At 38.6% G+C, this 14,375-nt stretch overlaps 1 protein-coding gene across 4 annotated transcripts in view; it reads right to left on the bottom strand.

Moving 5' to 3' along the window:
* Positions 1 to 3,176: 3,176 nt before the first annotated feature.
* The window catches only part of LOC121595237 (ELAV-like protein 3), a 51,483-nt gene continuing 40,284 nt past the window's right edge, over positions 3,177 to 14,375 (bottom strand). The window contains exons 5-11 of one of the 4 annotated variants that reach the window (XM_041919029.1): positions 12,804 to 13,662; positions 12,573 to 12,676; positions 12,344 to 12,497; positions 12,020 to 12,061; positions 11,645 to 11,873; positions 11,327 to 11,510; positions 3,177 to 11,105 (exon numbers count right to left, since the gene is read on the bottom strand). In XM_041919029.1, coding sequence (XP_041774963.1) covers positions 10,944 to 11,105; positions 11,327 to 11,510; positions 11,645 to 11,873; positions 12,020 to 12,061; positions 12,344 to 12,497; positions 12,573 to 12,676; positions 12,804 to 12,978 — 1,050 coding nt within the window. In that variant the 5' untranslated portion in view covers positions 12,979 to 13,662 and the 3' untranslated portion in view covers positions 3,177 to 10,943. Of the gene's footprint in view, positions 11,106 to 11,326; positions 11,514 to 11,644; positions 11,874 to 12,019; positions 12,062 to 12,343; positions 12,498 to 12,572; positions 12,677 to 12,803; positions 13,663 to 14,375 lie in introns of all 4 variants that reach the window. The other 3 variants (XM_041919028.1, XM_041919031.1, XM_041919030.1) reach the window with 3 other exon arrangements.

Raw genomic sequence — 14,375 nt, 5'->3', positions numbered from 1 at the left:
ACCTGCGTTCTCAACGTTTGTCAAATCGGCACAAAACCGGTTTGAGAATCTTTGAGAATCTTTGAGAAAGTTGACGATGCAGCGAACGGTTAACTAAAATATGAGCAATTGTGCTATTCGTTTTTCTGTAACCTCTTTGGAAAATGTGTGGGAAATGAGTGGCTATATTAGTTTCTCAGAGTAAGAACAATTGACCAAAGCCACGGCCTCGCGCCTGAGAACAAGTTTTGAGTGCTTGAGAAACTTAAATGAATGCTTGACAATGTTTTCTCAACTTGAGAAAGCCCAGTGGCCCCACGGCCTTACATTTTCCACTGTGTTGTACAAAATGCATGCGTGCTGGGATAAGATACTCCATTACAACGGTGCAAAATGTACCAAAATAAATGCTAATTATATCAAAACTCATTCTAGTTTGTACTGCATTATTACACTGTTGCATTACATGCGGATCTGTTAGGTGCATCCTGTTGGCCTGTCTTGTGGTACAGTCATCAACTCGTACGACGTAACAACATGCCCGTCATGGGTTATGGGCCCGTCAAGTCCCGAATAGACCGTGCCCCCATACGTAGGACTGACTATCCTGCTATGGTAACAATAAGTCACTGAAAGCCAAGCTCACTTCACTAAGTGGGTACAGGCAGGCCTTGACCGACAGCGGTTGTTGTGCCAAAGAAGAAAAAGAAGTTAGGTGCATCATGTCTCCGGCCATAATCGAAAAAAATATTAAAACGCGTGTAAATCTGCAAACTTACCGACAAACTTACTTGCAAATTTAAGCTCTGAGTTAAATTTACCAAAAAAGCTTTGTACATATGAAATAAGAAAAGGTGCGTTGTGCACCCCAGAGGTGCATACCGTTAAGGCCTTATTAGACGGAGGAAAATACTGTCATTTCTCGATTGGCATTTATCTGTCAAAATTAGACTTTGGCACAAAAATACCTCTCGTACGTGTAATAAGGCAAGATAATTGTTCTGTCACCTTTCACATTTATTATTTAATTTATTGATTTTCCTGGCTTTATGCGAAAGAATCATTCGTTGTTTCTCATTTTTGTTGTTTTTATTCATCATTATCAAGAAATTCAATACGCTCTATAGACATTGACAGCAAAAATCTACTCTTGAGCAAATCGGAATTGATCATGCCGAATTTTGATTTTTCGACTGGCATCTATCTGTCAAACTCTGTTTGAAGGATGGATTCCAAAATCAAATGACAGTACTTTCCTCCGTCTAATAAGGCCTTTATGAATCAAATTACGGACAGATTGCCATGTTGTACTAGAATAATTTAAACATATACAGGGTTTTCGAGGATTATATAGACATGTTCAGCGAGATGTAGATTTGTTCAGCCATATAATAGACTCTTTCAGCGAGATATAGATTCGTTCGAGCATATAATAGACACTTTCAGCGAGATATAGAATTGTTCGGAAGTAGGCGTAGACATGTTCAGCGATTCTGTAGAGCTGTCAGTTGTTTTGTTTACACACTGTGCCGCAGGGTTCAATTTTTCATTCTTAAAAGTCCTTAAAGAAGCTAATAATCATTCCCCAAGCTGTTTAATGCATGAATTAGTTAATACAAACATATTTTTACGAAAATCGTTTGTTTACCTTCTGATGAGAACGATCCAAACTGCAGTCCAAGGGGTACGAAAGTGACAGCTCTACAGTATAACCGAACATGTCTACACCTACATCCGAACAATTCTATATCCCGCTGAAAGAGTCTATTATATGCTCGAACGAATCTATATCTCGCTGAAAGAGTCTATTATATGGATGAACAAATCTACATCTCGCTGAACATGTCTATATAATCCTCGAAAACCCTGTAACTAACCCCTACTAGGACTAATGCCACAGTAAATAAATATTTTCTGTCGGTCGGATAATTTGAAAAAGGTTAAGGTTTCCACAAGGACAGAGGAGGCGTGGTAGGCCTAAATTGACGTGGCAAGATGGCGTGTAGGCGTCCGCCATTAAGGCTGGGATAACGGACTGGCAGACGAAGGCGCGAGACCGTGAGTGGTTTCGGACACTCCTGAGGCAGGCCAAGTCCGCAAAGCGGTTGTAGCGCCGGATAAGTCAGTAAGTAAGTAATCAAACTAATCTATAAATCGCATCTAAGTGCATTGAAATACATCGGAATCCATTGTGGAAGTAGTTATCAACGTGAAAAAAACAGTGTTGTATCATATGGTGCTCTGAATTTCATCATATAACGTATATAATTCTGTCCGGAATTCAAAAATTCGATTTTTTATCCTTTTTTTAATTTCGGATAGCGAAAGTAAATTGTAATTAATTGTGTAGTTAATAATATGTTTCTAGAAAGCGATAATAACTAGAAAACAATGATATTTGAAGATTTATGAAACAAATGCCCGTACGGGAAAGCCCGAAAATTCGCGTAGCAGTTCTTCGGTTTTATGCATCTACGAGTACAAGAGCAAAACAGCACCCAAACCCTGTTGTTTTGTCGTTATAGGATACCTTTACTCAGAATTAGAAGCTCGAAACTTAAAATACGTAAAAGCTAAAAAAGTGTAGTATGGGTATGAATTTGAAGATAATAGACGAAATTTTGAGGCTGTCCGGAATTCAAATCAAAACGTCCGTAATTTGTCCGTTTGAATCAAAATATCGTTGTAATTTTATGATTTTTTGCAATGTTTCTAGTAAAATTATTCGAACTCTTATTTTTATCTCAAATGTAGAAGGTTTGCTTCAGTGAAGGGAGCTATATAGAGGTTTGACCGATTTAAATTGAATTAGTGACAAAAAAGTGAATGCCAAAAATGCCTGTATTACCCCAGCAGCCTCTACTGCGTACGTCATTTCACAGCAGAGTGCACCACAAACGGTCATCAGAGCTGATTGCGCAGCGGATCGGAGGTTTGTTGTTTATTGTTATTTTTAAGATAGTTTTAAAACACATACATAATTGACTCGTTATATTTGTGAAAAAAACATTGTTTTGGAGATAAAAATAAAACGATATTTGGAAAAAAAAAAATCGCAAAAATATGGTTCTTATCTTTCACATAAAAACACATAAAGAAACATCCTGTCTTGCTTTTTCTGCTTTATTTAAATTCAATAAAGTATATGTGTGTGTATCCTTTTGGTGTGTGTGAGTGTATCGGTTTGTGTTCATGTGTTGTTGCTCGGTTTTTTTTAACAATCCGAGAGAGACCCTTATTTCTTCTCCATTCTGCTCATCACAATATCCAAATCTACCCGAATACAGGGACATTCCGTAGAGACATATAAAGATTTTTGTTTATTATAATCGATTTCTCTTGCTTGTTTAAAGTTTGGTTTGTTTGTCTTTGTTGTCGTTGTTTTTTCTTACGTTTTGGTTTGGTTCTATCTTCTTGCTTTATCTTGGTGATGTTCTTTATTGCTCTCCTCAACTCTCCTCTTTCTTTCTTCTTTTTACTTTCTTGCTTTCCTTTTTTCCTCTTTCTTTTTCTCTCTTTCCACTATCCCTTTCGATCTCTTTGTTTTGCTATTGCTGATTGCTGAGTGTGTTTTTGTTGAGTTTAAACGTGATAATGTAGAAGACAGTTTTAGCCAGACATCAATATGCTGCAAACATGTTCAAGTTTTCGATAAACGGGGACAATAATACGAGAATTTATAATACTTTACGATATGTCTTACGGGCTAGTGATTAACTAAAGCTAGTTGTTTTCTCTTTTTACTTGTTGTCGTTTACTTTGCTGATGTTATTCTTCAATATAAATAAATCAATTACAATCTTTTTTTTTTTCAGATTAAGATTAAATTAATGCAGCGTACGCAACGCTCTTGGATAAAAACTATATATTCTCTATTGCTGCTGCTTCTACTGCTGCAGCTTGAGACTAGTTTAACGGCGTCACGTCACTGAACACGTACACTTACTTATACAGCTGATTTTCGATAATAATTAGATTAAAATGCTTACACATCATATATACCGCCACACCCTTAGCTTCCCTCTGTTGCTTTTTTGTGATATTTTTATTGCTTACTGTTGGGATTGTGTGGGGTCCCGTGTGAGGGTGTTTCATCTGCCTTCTGCCCACTGATAACCACCTCTTTGCTTTTCTTCTTTGCTGACAGCTTGATTGCTATTGCTTGTTTTGTTCGGCACAGGGGCGCTGAAAGGGTTTCCTCTTTTATTTCGCTAAGCATTACTGACCGAACGGACTGTGACTGTGATTGGTTGTTTTTTTTTTCTTCTTTTAATCGAACTAGTGGAATGGTTCGTGTTATATCTCCCCGACCCATCTCATGGACTGGAAAAGGGCCGGGATAGGTGGTAGTGGTGGGTAGTTTAGTACTATTAACCTAATTTGCCAAAAAACACGGAACGAATGCAGAAAAAACATTGACACGGCGAAAAGGGGCGGGGAAGGGTGCAAGTAGAAGATAATCTGATATAAACTTTATTAGTTCATTTACTTACTAACTTGTGCTTGCTCGTGTATTTTCAGCTTGGTAACTAGGAGCCATGTGATTCATATTCGTTTAATTCATACTACACACCAAAAATTACTAAACTTGGAAAGTGTAATGACATAAATGTAGTCAATAAATTGCACCAGGTGTATTTGCTTTAACAACTTTCTTCTGCGTTCGCGCTCGATTCAATTCGCTAAAGTTTTTCCCACGTTTAGTTTGGCTACGTGTTTGTTTTTCTGTTTTTTATTTAAATTTTGTCTAATTCATTTTCTCCACAGCTACTAGCCACTGGTTTTTTTTTTTTGCTTTTCGTTCTTCTATCAATTCTATCCTTTTAGGATTATTTCGATTCGGGTGTTATTTTCCTAAATTTGTTTCCGTTAAAAATCTCCCAATTTTGCTTACACACGTAATTACACGTAAACTTTTTTTGTGTCTTTTTTTTAACTTTTCTTCCAACGTGTAAATGGTAAATTGGTTGTTTTTGTTTTGTTTATTTTGTTTTTATTATTTTCTAACTCTCCTTACAAGTTAATATCAAAAATGTTAACATTTTTGTCCTTTTTTATCTCCTTTTTTAATACTTTATTTGCTCCTTCCTCAACAGCAGTTTCCTTTTATTGCCCCTTGATTTTTCCTATCTTTCCTTTCACTTTAGCTTTTCGTTCACTAGTAACACGTTTGACGTGTTGTTTGTTTCTACTTTCCCGTTTTCTTTGTTTATACTTTTGCTTCCTGCTGCCATTGTTCGTTGATTTTGGCATAACAGCGTGGTTGGTATTTGGTAGCTGCTGTGTTCGTTCGTAGTTACCTAAGTGCTTAGAGCGAGATCAGTATTTTACGGTTCAATTCAGTCGCTTCCTCACTAGGATTCGCTGGGGGAGTGTTTGCTTCAGTTTCTTTGTTTATTACTTCTCTTCTGCTTTTTCTACTAAAATGATGTTAATTACGTTCTGCTATACATTCATAATACTTTCTTATAGATTGTTAGCTTGTTTGTTTTGTTTTGTTTGTTTGTTTTATTTATTTGTATGTAGGTTTGTTGTTCTTCTTACACAGTTGCAAATACTTTTTCTTGGTTTTACATTGGTGGGATCACATGTTGTTTTATTTTTATTTTTTCTATCGACAGCTATCGATACTTGGGTTTGATTTTTCACCGTCCGCACACACATCCAATCGGTTGGTTGCCCCGGGTTGTAATAGTTTCATCTTCAAATGTTAGCCTTATTAAACATTTCCTATCAATATATATATATACGATACTAGCAAAACGTTTGCTAAACATGTAAAATAGATTAGCTTGAAAATTTTACCCACACGCATTCACACACAATGTCTGATTGGTCGTGATTGGGTATTTTTTGTTTTTTTTTTTTTTTATTTATCTATATAGGTTCAGTGTTCCTATCTCATTGCTCTCGTTCCGTATTGCAGTGCGCTCTGTTGCAGGGTGTGTATCCCCTTAACCCCTCTTTTTTGCTGCCTCTCAACGGCCATTGAAAGAGAAAGTAGTACCTAAATGTGCAGAAGTACAATATAAATAATTTTAAACACGATACCATAAAGTATGATCGTTTTGGTTTCTTCTTTTTTTGTTTGGCAAAAAACAACATATCGCTTTTCATTACTTTTCATGTGATCCGGTACAACGTAATGACATGCATTGAGTAATTCCATTAGTTCTTGACCGTTTGTTTGTTTTGTAGTTTTTTTTGGTTTGGTTTTCTTCTTTTTATCAATAAATTTGCAACAGGAGCTCTTCACAAGTAAATAAGATCAAGAGAGTAGGTTTGATTAATCGAACGTTAGTGATTACAAAGAGAGGTATTGATAAGAATAGCGGACACATAATTAAATAGTTTGAATAATATAAACATTTATAGCTACAATTCTAACTTTCATTCTCCATTAAACGCTAAATTAGGTGTCCCTTACGCTGCCTATGCTGACGTAACTATCGCCTGTATCGGTTCTGCTGGGGGAAGTACTGTAGGATGGATGTTTCACATCCGCTATTCGTTCTGCACCATAAATAGGAGAAGAAAGCAGAGCTACATTCTACTACAATACTGATGTGATTCGTTATCGTTTGTTGTTGTTGTTTTCTTTGTTAATTTGGTTTAGTTTCTGTTTCTCTTTTGTTTATACTTTCCAATCGCTATCTTCCGGCATCTTCATGGAAGTTTTTAGATTGATAGAACTAGCGGTCCAACGAACAATTTCATTGATAGTAGAGTGTGATGCCTATGTGTTTGTGTGTGATTTGACCGATTAATGTAACTGTTACGGTAAAATCTGCGATATAGAACTATACGTATATAGCATTTAAACAACATCAAATTAATGCAGTGAATATGTTAAAGATGGACAATCAATATCTCAAGAACATCGGCTGCATAGTAGCGCAACCGTTCCCTCTTTCCTTCTCGATCTCTCGCTTAACTATTGCACTTTGGCCCGGCGGTGGCGGTGATGGCTACGGGATCGTAACGTTTGCTTGCTTGTGGCTTTACTTAATCGATTATGCGTTAATTTTCCTATCTGAGAATGTAAATATTGAATTACATGTATATATGTTACTATTGGACTAATAAGGTTTAATGCCTTGAATGTTCTCCTGTTATTGTATTTTCCTTTCCCACTCTATGACCATCCTTCCTTGTTTTTGCTGTTCTTGTTATTGTTTCTGATCTTGATGTTGTTGTTTCTGTTGCTGTTCTAGTTGCATTTTTCCGCACGGTTTCTTTCTTTGTGGTGTCCAAGTTGCTCCACCATCTCCATGCTTTTCGCTTGAAAGATCGCGCGATCGATGGGAGCTATAAATATAATTTACTTACTTACTTGTACAGGCGTGTTCACTATAGTAGATGTATAGATATATAAATATCGTAGACTCTCGTACTCGGGGTTTGTTCCTGTGCTTTTATCGTGCTTACATTTGCTTGTGTTTTTCATCGTCAGTTGGATCAGGTTAGGGAACTTTCGTGGTTCTCCATGTAACACACTATGTACTGTTTGCTCTAGGTTAGTGCTTCGTTACCTCCATCGTTATTGGTTTACCTTGTATTGTGCGTTCTTTTTTATCAATGAACGCCTTTGCCTTGATTTCTCTCAAATCGTATCGACTAGCACAACCTGAATTTGTTTACTCCATTGCCATTGATTGAGCAGATCATTGTGTTTTCTTGTTAGTAACTAAAGGGTTTCTCATTTCATGGGAAAGGTGTCGACACAAATTGGCCAGTTTTTGTTGTTGTTGTAAGATTTACTGCTATCAATCGAATATCGAAAGATCACTCAAACTGAGTGGTTTCTATATTCGAAAAGCCAAAATCTTCTGCGTTATTCCCACTCTGTAGATAGTGGAATAACCTATCAAAAACAAGTGCATCCAAACAAGTATTGGAATGAGTCTATTGGCAGGACTCGACCACAAACGCAAACATTAAAATAATTATTATATACTTTCAACACTGTGCACAGCAGCTCATGCGTCTAGCAACGTTCCTTCACAAGCAGGAAAGCACAAAAAAGTTTCTACCGATTATACGCTCCCATTCTAAGGGCATCGAGTATCAAAACCGTCTGCGTGGGTGTGTGTGTGGTAACGTTCTCCACAGCAATGGTGTTGTATATAGATACACTACATGCATTTGTTTGTTTTGTTTGGGCGGAATTGGAAACAAGCGAGCAGTCGTGCATTGAAGTTATGCTACTGTTCGTATAGTGTGTGAGTGTGTAAGAGAGCGAAAGAGAGTTGAGAATTACCACCGTTTTAAACGATTCTAAAAAGTTGCATCTTGTTTTGTTTTTCTTTTGTAGTTTCTCCTCGATCGCTACTACGCTTCGCTACGACTGGTCAATGTGGTCCCAAATAGTTTGCGTTCGCTTCGCGTACGCAGCGGTACGCTGTTGAAGGTGGTTGCGGGCCGGAACGTGACTACTTCATGGGGCAACGTAGTAGGTTCAACCGTACTCACTGTGTTGTTGTTATTTAAAACACACAAGTTGTAGGGAGGAAGCCGTACAGAAAACAATATAGAAAGAATATTTAAAAAATAAAGACAAAAATAAACAAATAATACACAATTCTAAATAAATAATATTTTGAATACAATCTTGTTTCCATATTTGGTACTTTCTTTCCTTTCACTTTACATTGCTTTGCGCACGGTTCACGAGTCACGTTTTTTTTCTATCTCTCCACTCCTGATTGTTTTACATCGAAACATTTTTTACGCACCAACAACTCTTGTGAAGCAACTCAATTTCGATACAATTTCGCTTAAATAATCGATTCAAAATTATACAAACGAACTCAAACGCGTGCGATTAAAATTAAACTATGACATTAAATTAAATTGCGTGTGGATTTCTTTAACAAATTCTGTTTAAGCTATCTTGAACACAGAAACACACCAAGCTAGTGTAAGATTCGGCAAAATATTGATTAAAATAAAATTAATTTGAAAAAGAAACGAAAACAAAAGCAATAGTGTATTATCTAGCAAAACTAACATTGGACATTCTCTAGCACATTGATGTACATACACGCCATACGTTCAATTTTGCGACTAGCACCTCAGCATCCGTTTCACCTTTACCGGAGAAAGGAAGAAAAAAAGTAAAGATATCTAAACATTATCTGAGACTGAAGGAAATCTCTTGCGAACGCCATCGAGTCGTGCACCTCATCTCTCTAATAGTTTTCGCAAAAAATGACACCAAACAAATGGCAAAACTAAACCACAAACAGCATGGAACAAGTGATAATCAATTGAAATGTGTGTGTATTAAATAATATTCAATAGGATGTGTGTGTGTGTGTGTGTGTGTGTGTGTGTGTGTGTGTGTGTGTACTTTTAAATTTGTGGCAAAACACTACTTCAAATAAGGAAAGGAACGAAGAATATAAAAATCAAAAGCACTTTTTAACTTAACGATACCAGTTAACGGCGCGAACTGCCACTCTGGTGATGCTTAAAAACGAACAAAACTCGAACGAACGCAAACACGCACAAATGAATATAAATAAGTTAATTAAATGTGTCTAAACAACCGTCAGCATCTCGGTTGCTGGCCGAACGCAGAACCGCCAAACCCTCAGAGAAAAAGGGGAGGAAAGGAAGCTTAAGTGAACAACTGCTTTCACACTGCTTTGTTTCTTCATGGTGCAAAAATCAGCGAGTGACATCATCATCATCATTATCGATTACCCTTTTGTCTAGCAATCCCATGCCCTGGGGAAGCCCCCGTTCGATGTTACTGCTGCATTTTCTCTCTCTGTTTCCTGTATCTTTTCAACGCGCACACATCCCATTCGTCCTTTCTGTTGTACATTCAATTTTCCCACCGTTTCTTTTTTCTTTCCCTTTCCTTCACTACCGTGAATTCTTCGTGTTTCGTTTACTCGTGTGTAAAACCTTGTGTAAAATTCTTCTAAAAATGTTTTGCCTTCCATACATGTGTTACGAACAAGTTACAGATACTCTTCACTCCATTCCTTTTATGCTTCTCCTTATTAGCGAGTCTCGTCGGGGGTGTGGCGAGCTCAAACCTCCGTTCAAAAGTCAGATCGAAAGTCTGACCTGAACATAGGCGATGTTTAGGGATGGTCATTATGACGCACTTCCGCTTACGACAGTATCACTAGCAGCAGCATTCATTATTATTACGGTTCCGGTTTGCATTACGTTTGCTCTTCTCCTCCACTCAGCAGCCTGACTAAATGGCTGTCGAAACGAAGGTTATAGCTATTATTGCACATTTTCCCCCCCTTTTTCCCTATTTTCCACTTTCGCCTTCGAAAATGGGCGTTTTTTTTTTCGATGGAGAAATTAATGTGCAAATGATAACTAACACCGTACAACTTCTTCGCTAGAGATATTACACAAACTTGTAGAATCATGGTGTATCTTTTCACGTATTCCCTTTTCTTTACGCTTCTTTTCTGATTCTATATTCTTTTCCACTATGAGCCTTATCTTTTCGTTTGTTTCCTCCTTTTTTGGTTTGTTGTTTCCTTTGTCTGTTTTGCTCAACTGATGCCACCAGATTGTTGCCCTAGCAGCCCTGTTTCTCAATCATCACGCCATCCTCGTAGCAAATGAAAAATGCGTAAATGATGGGCATTAATAAATAAAGTAAACGCGTCCAACGCTTATCGGATTGGACGCATCTTCAGCAGCTCATTAAGTTCGCTCATCCATCCGTCGAGGGCGCGCCGCTGGTCCAGCATTCCGAACTCCCGCTCACCACCACCACCACCACCACCACCACCACCGCGTGACCGTTGATGTCGCCGCGAAAGTCCTATAGGATCCTCCTGCCGCTGCCGTCCGAGTTCGTCTGCCGGTCGACGGCGACGTGCATCCTCTTGCATCTCACCACCGACGTTGTTGCGGGCCGCGGTTACGATCGAAAGCTGAGCCAACCAGTGGGCCAACAGCTCCGGTGGCAGATTGGCTTGATTTTACGCATTTTTTGACTTGTTTGTCTTGAAGCTGACCTGCAGTACCCGGTTACCGAGCGTGTAACCGTTCAGTGATTGAATCGCGACGACCGCTTCATCATAATTTGTCATCGTCACGAACCCGAAGCCTTTGCATTTGTTCGTTTGCAGATCCTTAATGACCTGGAAAGAAAAAAGAAGCAAAATAAATATAAAAAAATCATTTTGCACACACACAATAGGGATGCTGAACACTAACTTTAAGCAATGCATGAAAACTATAAGAAACGTTTCGCTGCAAGATTCATACATAACAAGGCTGCTTTTAGTTCAATCTACGTTTTACTGCCTCGGCGCAGTGGATATTAATCTATCAAATTGTCAAAACCGCATCTTTTACTAACCTTAACGGATTGGACGGCACCGAACGGACCGAACAGCTGCCACAGTACGTTTTCTTCCGTTTCCGGTGCGAGGTTGTAGACGAAAATACACCAACCGGATCCGTTCGCGATGGCATTGGTAGGAATCATCGAGTTCGCCAGTAAATCTCCTGCCAGTGGCGAGTATCGATAGTTTGGAATGGCACTGCTTTAGAAGCACAACCCGAACCCAGCACGATGCAATGGACGAACGAAATAATGAAACAACACAAAACATGTTGTTAATGTAAATACAAATACAGTATATAAGAAGCTGGCCTGTGGCTGACAGAGCTCTACCTAAATCGTCCGGTCGGATGATGGATCGGGCCCGGAAAACGGCGAGCTGCTTGTGGACCTAAATAGGCTGCTAGCGGTGGTACGGTTTTCGTGCTGCTTGGGTTGTTGGCAAACTTGACGGTGATCGGTTCGGTTGACCCTTTCGGTACAGTACCGTTCAACTCCTTGATAGCCTTCTCCGCCTCCATGCGCTGATCGAACCGGATAAAACCGACACCTTTAGAAAGACCTATGAGAAAATACGAAGAAATAGTAAATTAATTAAACATAAGATTTTTAACATACCTTCTTCCTAAGCATAATTTCATTTGTTATTCCCCTTCCGTTTTAAAAGACTGACAGGGACTATGAAAATTAAAATGATAAAATACATACCATTACCGTTTTCACCAGCAGCTGGAGTGCTGTACTGTCGCGCTTTATGAAACAAAAATAAATAAATAAAAAAAGAAAAACAACAACAAAAAATTTAATTAAAATTAAATAGTAACAAAAGTGCAAAAGAAAAGTTAACAAGAAGCTATACAATAATAACACATATAAAAGTTATAAAAACTAAACAAAAACTTCAAAAAGTACTTAAATGATAGTATGAATAGAATAAACCAACCAAAATGAATCATTAAATGAAACAAATGAAAACAACGATTTTACCCCTACTGACCCTTACTTTGCTTCCAAAAACTCCACTCTTGTTACCTGTAATATTGTCGCACAGGATGCGAGACGTGATGATGCGCCCATAAGGGCTAAACAGTGCCTCCAGGTCCGCCTGCAGCATGTTCTTCGGCAAACCAGACACGTACAGATTCGCACCCTTGATTGCTTCCGAGCTCGGGCGAGCAAACGATACCTGGTGGTGGAATCGAACAAAAACAAAAGTTAAGTATTCGGTAGCAAAAAACGAATACTTCTCTTTAAACATTACCTTTATTTGCTTGTTCTGCAATCTTAGGCCGTTCAGTGTGTTGATCGCTTTGCTCGCATCCTCGGCTCGCTGGTAGTTGACGAATCCGTACCCAAGGCTTTGCCCTGTAAGCAAGTAGCAGCCATCGAATAAATGAATGTACGTGTGTGTGCATGGTGTAACACAACCGGGCTCAGACATGGTCCATGTAACAATGCAAACGCACCCCGGACACCCACATCCCTCACTTACCGGTCACTTTGTCACGAATCAACTTGCAGCTTTCCACCTCCCCGATGCTGGAGAAAAGCGACCGTATCTCCTCCTGGGTCATCTGCTGTGGTAAATAATTGACGATAAGATTGGTCTTTGAGTCCTCCTGGCCACCGCCATTTTGTTGCGCATCAGCGATTCCGTTCGTCATCATGACACAGTTAAGCGACGATGAACCAGACGATGGGCGGCGGTGTGGATGTGTGTGCTACAGTTGTCGCCTTTGATGCTTCCCTTCTCTGCTGCCGGTACTGCCGGTCGCAAGCCAAAGCTGGTTCTGTCGTTGCCGGTCGATGGTCCGCTTTTGTGACACCCGGTTCGGTTTGGGCAAAGTGGATAGCTTTTCGTCTATCGACGATGCTTTTAATGGAAGTGTCAACCGTTGTGCGGCGTCCGTAAATGATTGTAACCGACCGCGCTCGTACTTTCGCTTCCCTTTTCGGTGGAGGCGTTGCGCTTCTTCACTTCCTAAGCAGCAGCACCAGCAGCAGTACCAGTAGCTCCCCCTCCCGATACGTTCTTACACAGTTAAGACAGCAAATTTATTGGATGTCGTATTTTCAGTGTTTCGCCTTCGTCGTCGTTGGCTTCAGCCTTGCGTACTGTATAGTAACACTATTAATACTGATGATATTCCGGATGAACACCCGGAAAAGCGTTTTTTTCCGATGCGCCTTAAAGCAAGCGCTAAAGCTTGTACAATTTACTTCCTGCAAAAGGTACACACGGACCGTTTTTAAACGTTCACTTTGCGGCTCGTTACACACCGTTTAGCGATGTGCATTAACTTAATGCATCTATATCAGATGTGCAGCGAACAAATATGTTGGTTTTATTTCTAGACCGTACCATTGCATTTGTACATTGAAAAGAAGGGTAGAGAAAAATGTAAAAAAAAAACAGAAAATTAAGATTAATAAATGTGTCGAAGCGAAAGTATTTTGCGATTATAGAATCTTTAAACATTTAAATTTATTAAAATTAACTATCATTAAACATTTAAATTGAATAAGGCTTAATACTATTAAAAATGTATATTTATTTTAGTAAACCACCATTAAACTTTTAAATTCCTTAAGTGTGCCTCTACACATATGAAACCAACAAAAAGAATAAACATATCCCACTTTGTCAGGCTAGGCAAGCAAACACGCGGAAGGAACTTCCATTTCCTATAGACACGAAACAGAACTCAAGACATGTGTCGTTAAAGACATCTCCAATGATTACAATCGTTCGTTCCGAGAATAAAGACAATCACATGCATTGTGGAGTATAGTGAGAAATGCCCAATTTTCTTCGAAAATAGATTCTTCTTTACATCATTTCCCCATGGGTTTTGCTTACAATAGATGTGCAAAAATTGAATTTCCTTTTCACATATATAAACATCGAAGCCCGTGTGTGTTTGATTGTGCTTTGAATAGAAAATTCATAAAGAGGAGAGAAACACCAACCGAAAATATACACTTAAGTGATGAACTTAACAGTATTGAATTGAAAGCTTTCGTTATACGAATTTTAGTGATGTTTTTAATTAACATTTATTTT

Source organism: Anopheles merus, chromosome 3R (assembly GCF_017562075.2).
Source record: "Anopheles merus strain MAF chromosome 3R, AmerM5.1, whole genome shotgun sequence".
In the NCBI taxonomy this organism is placed as follows: Eukaryota; Metazoa; Arthropoda; class Insecta; order Diptera; family Culicidae; genus Anopheles; species Anopheles merus.
This window is presented reverse-complemented; position numbering and strand designations above follow the sequence as displayed.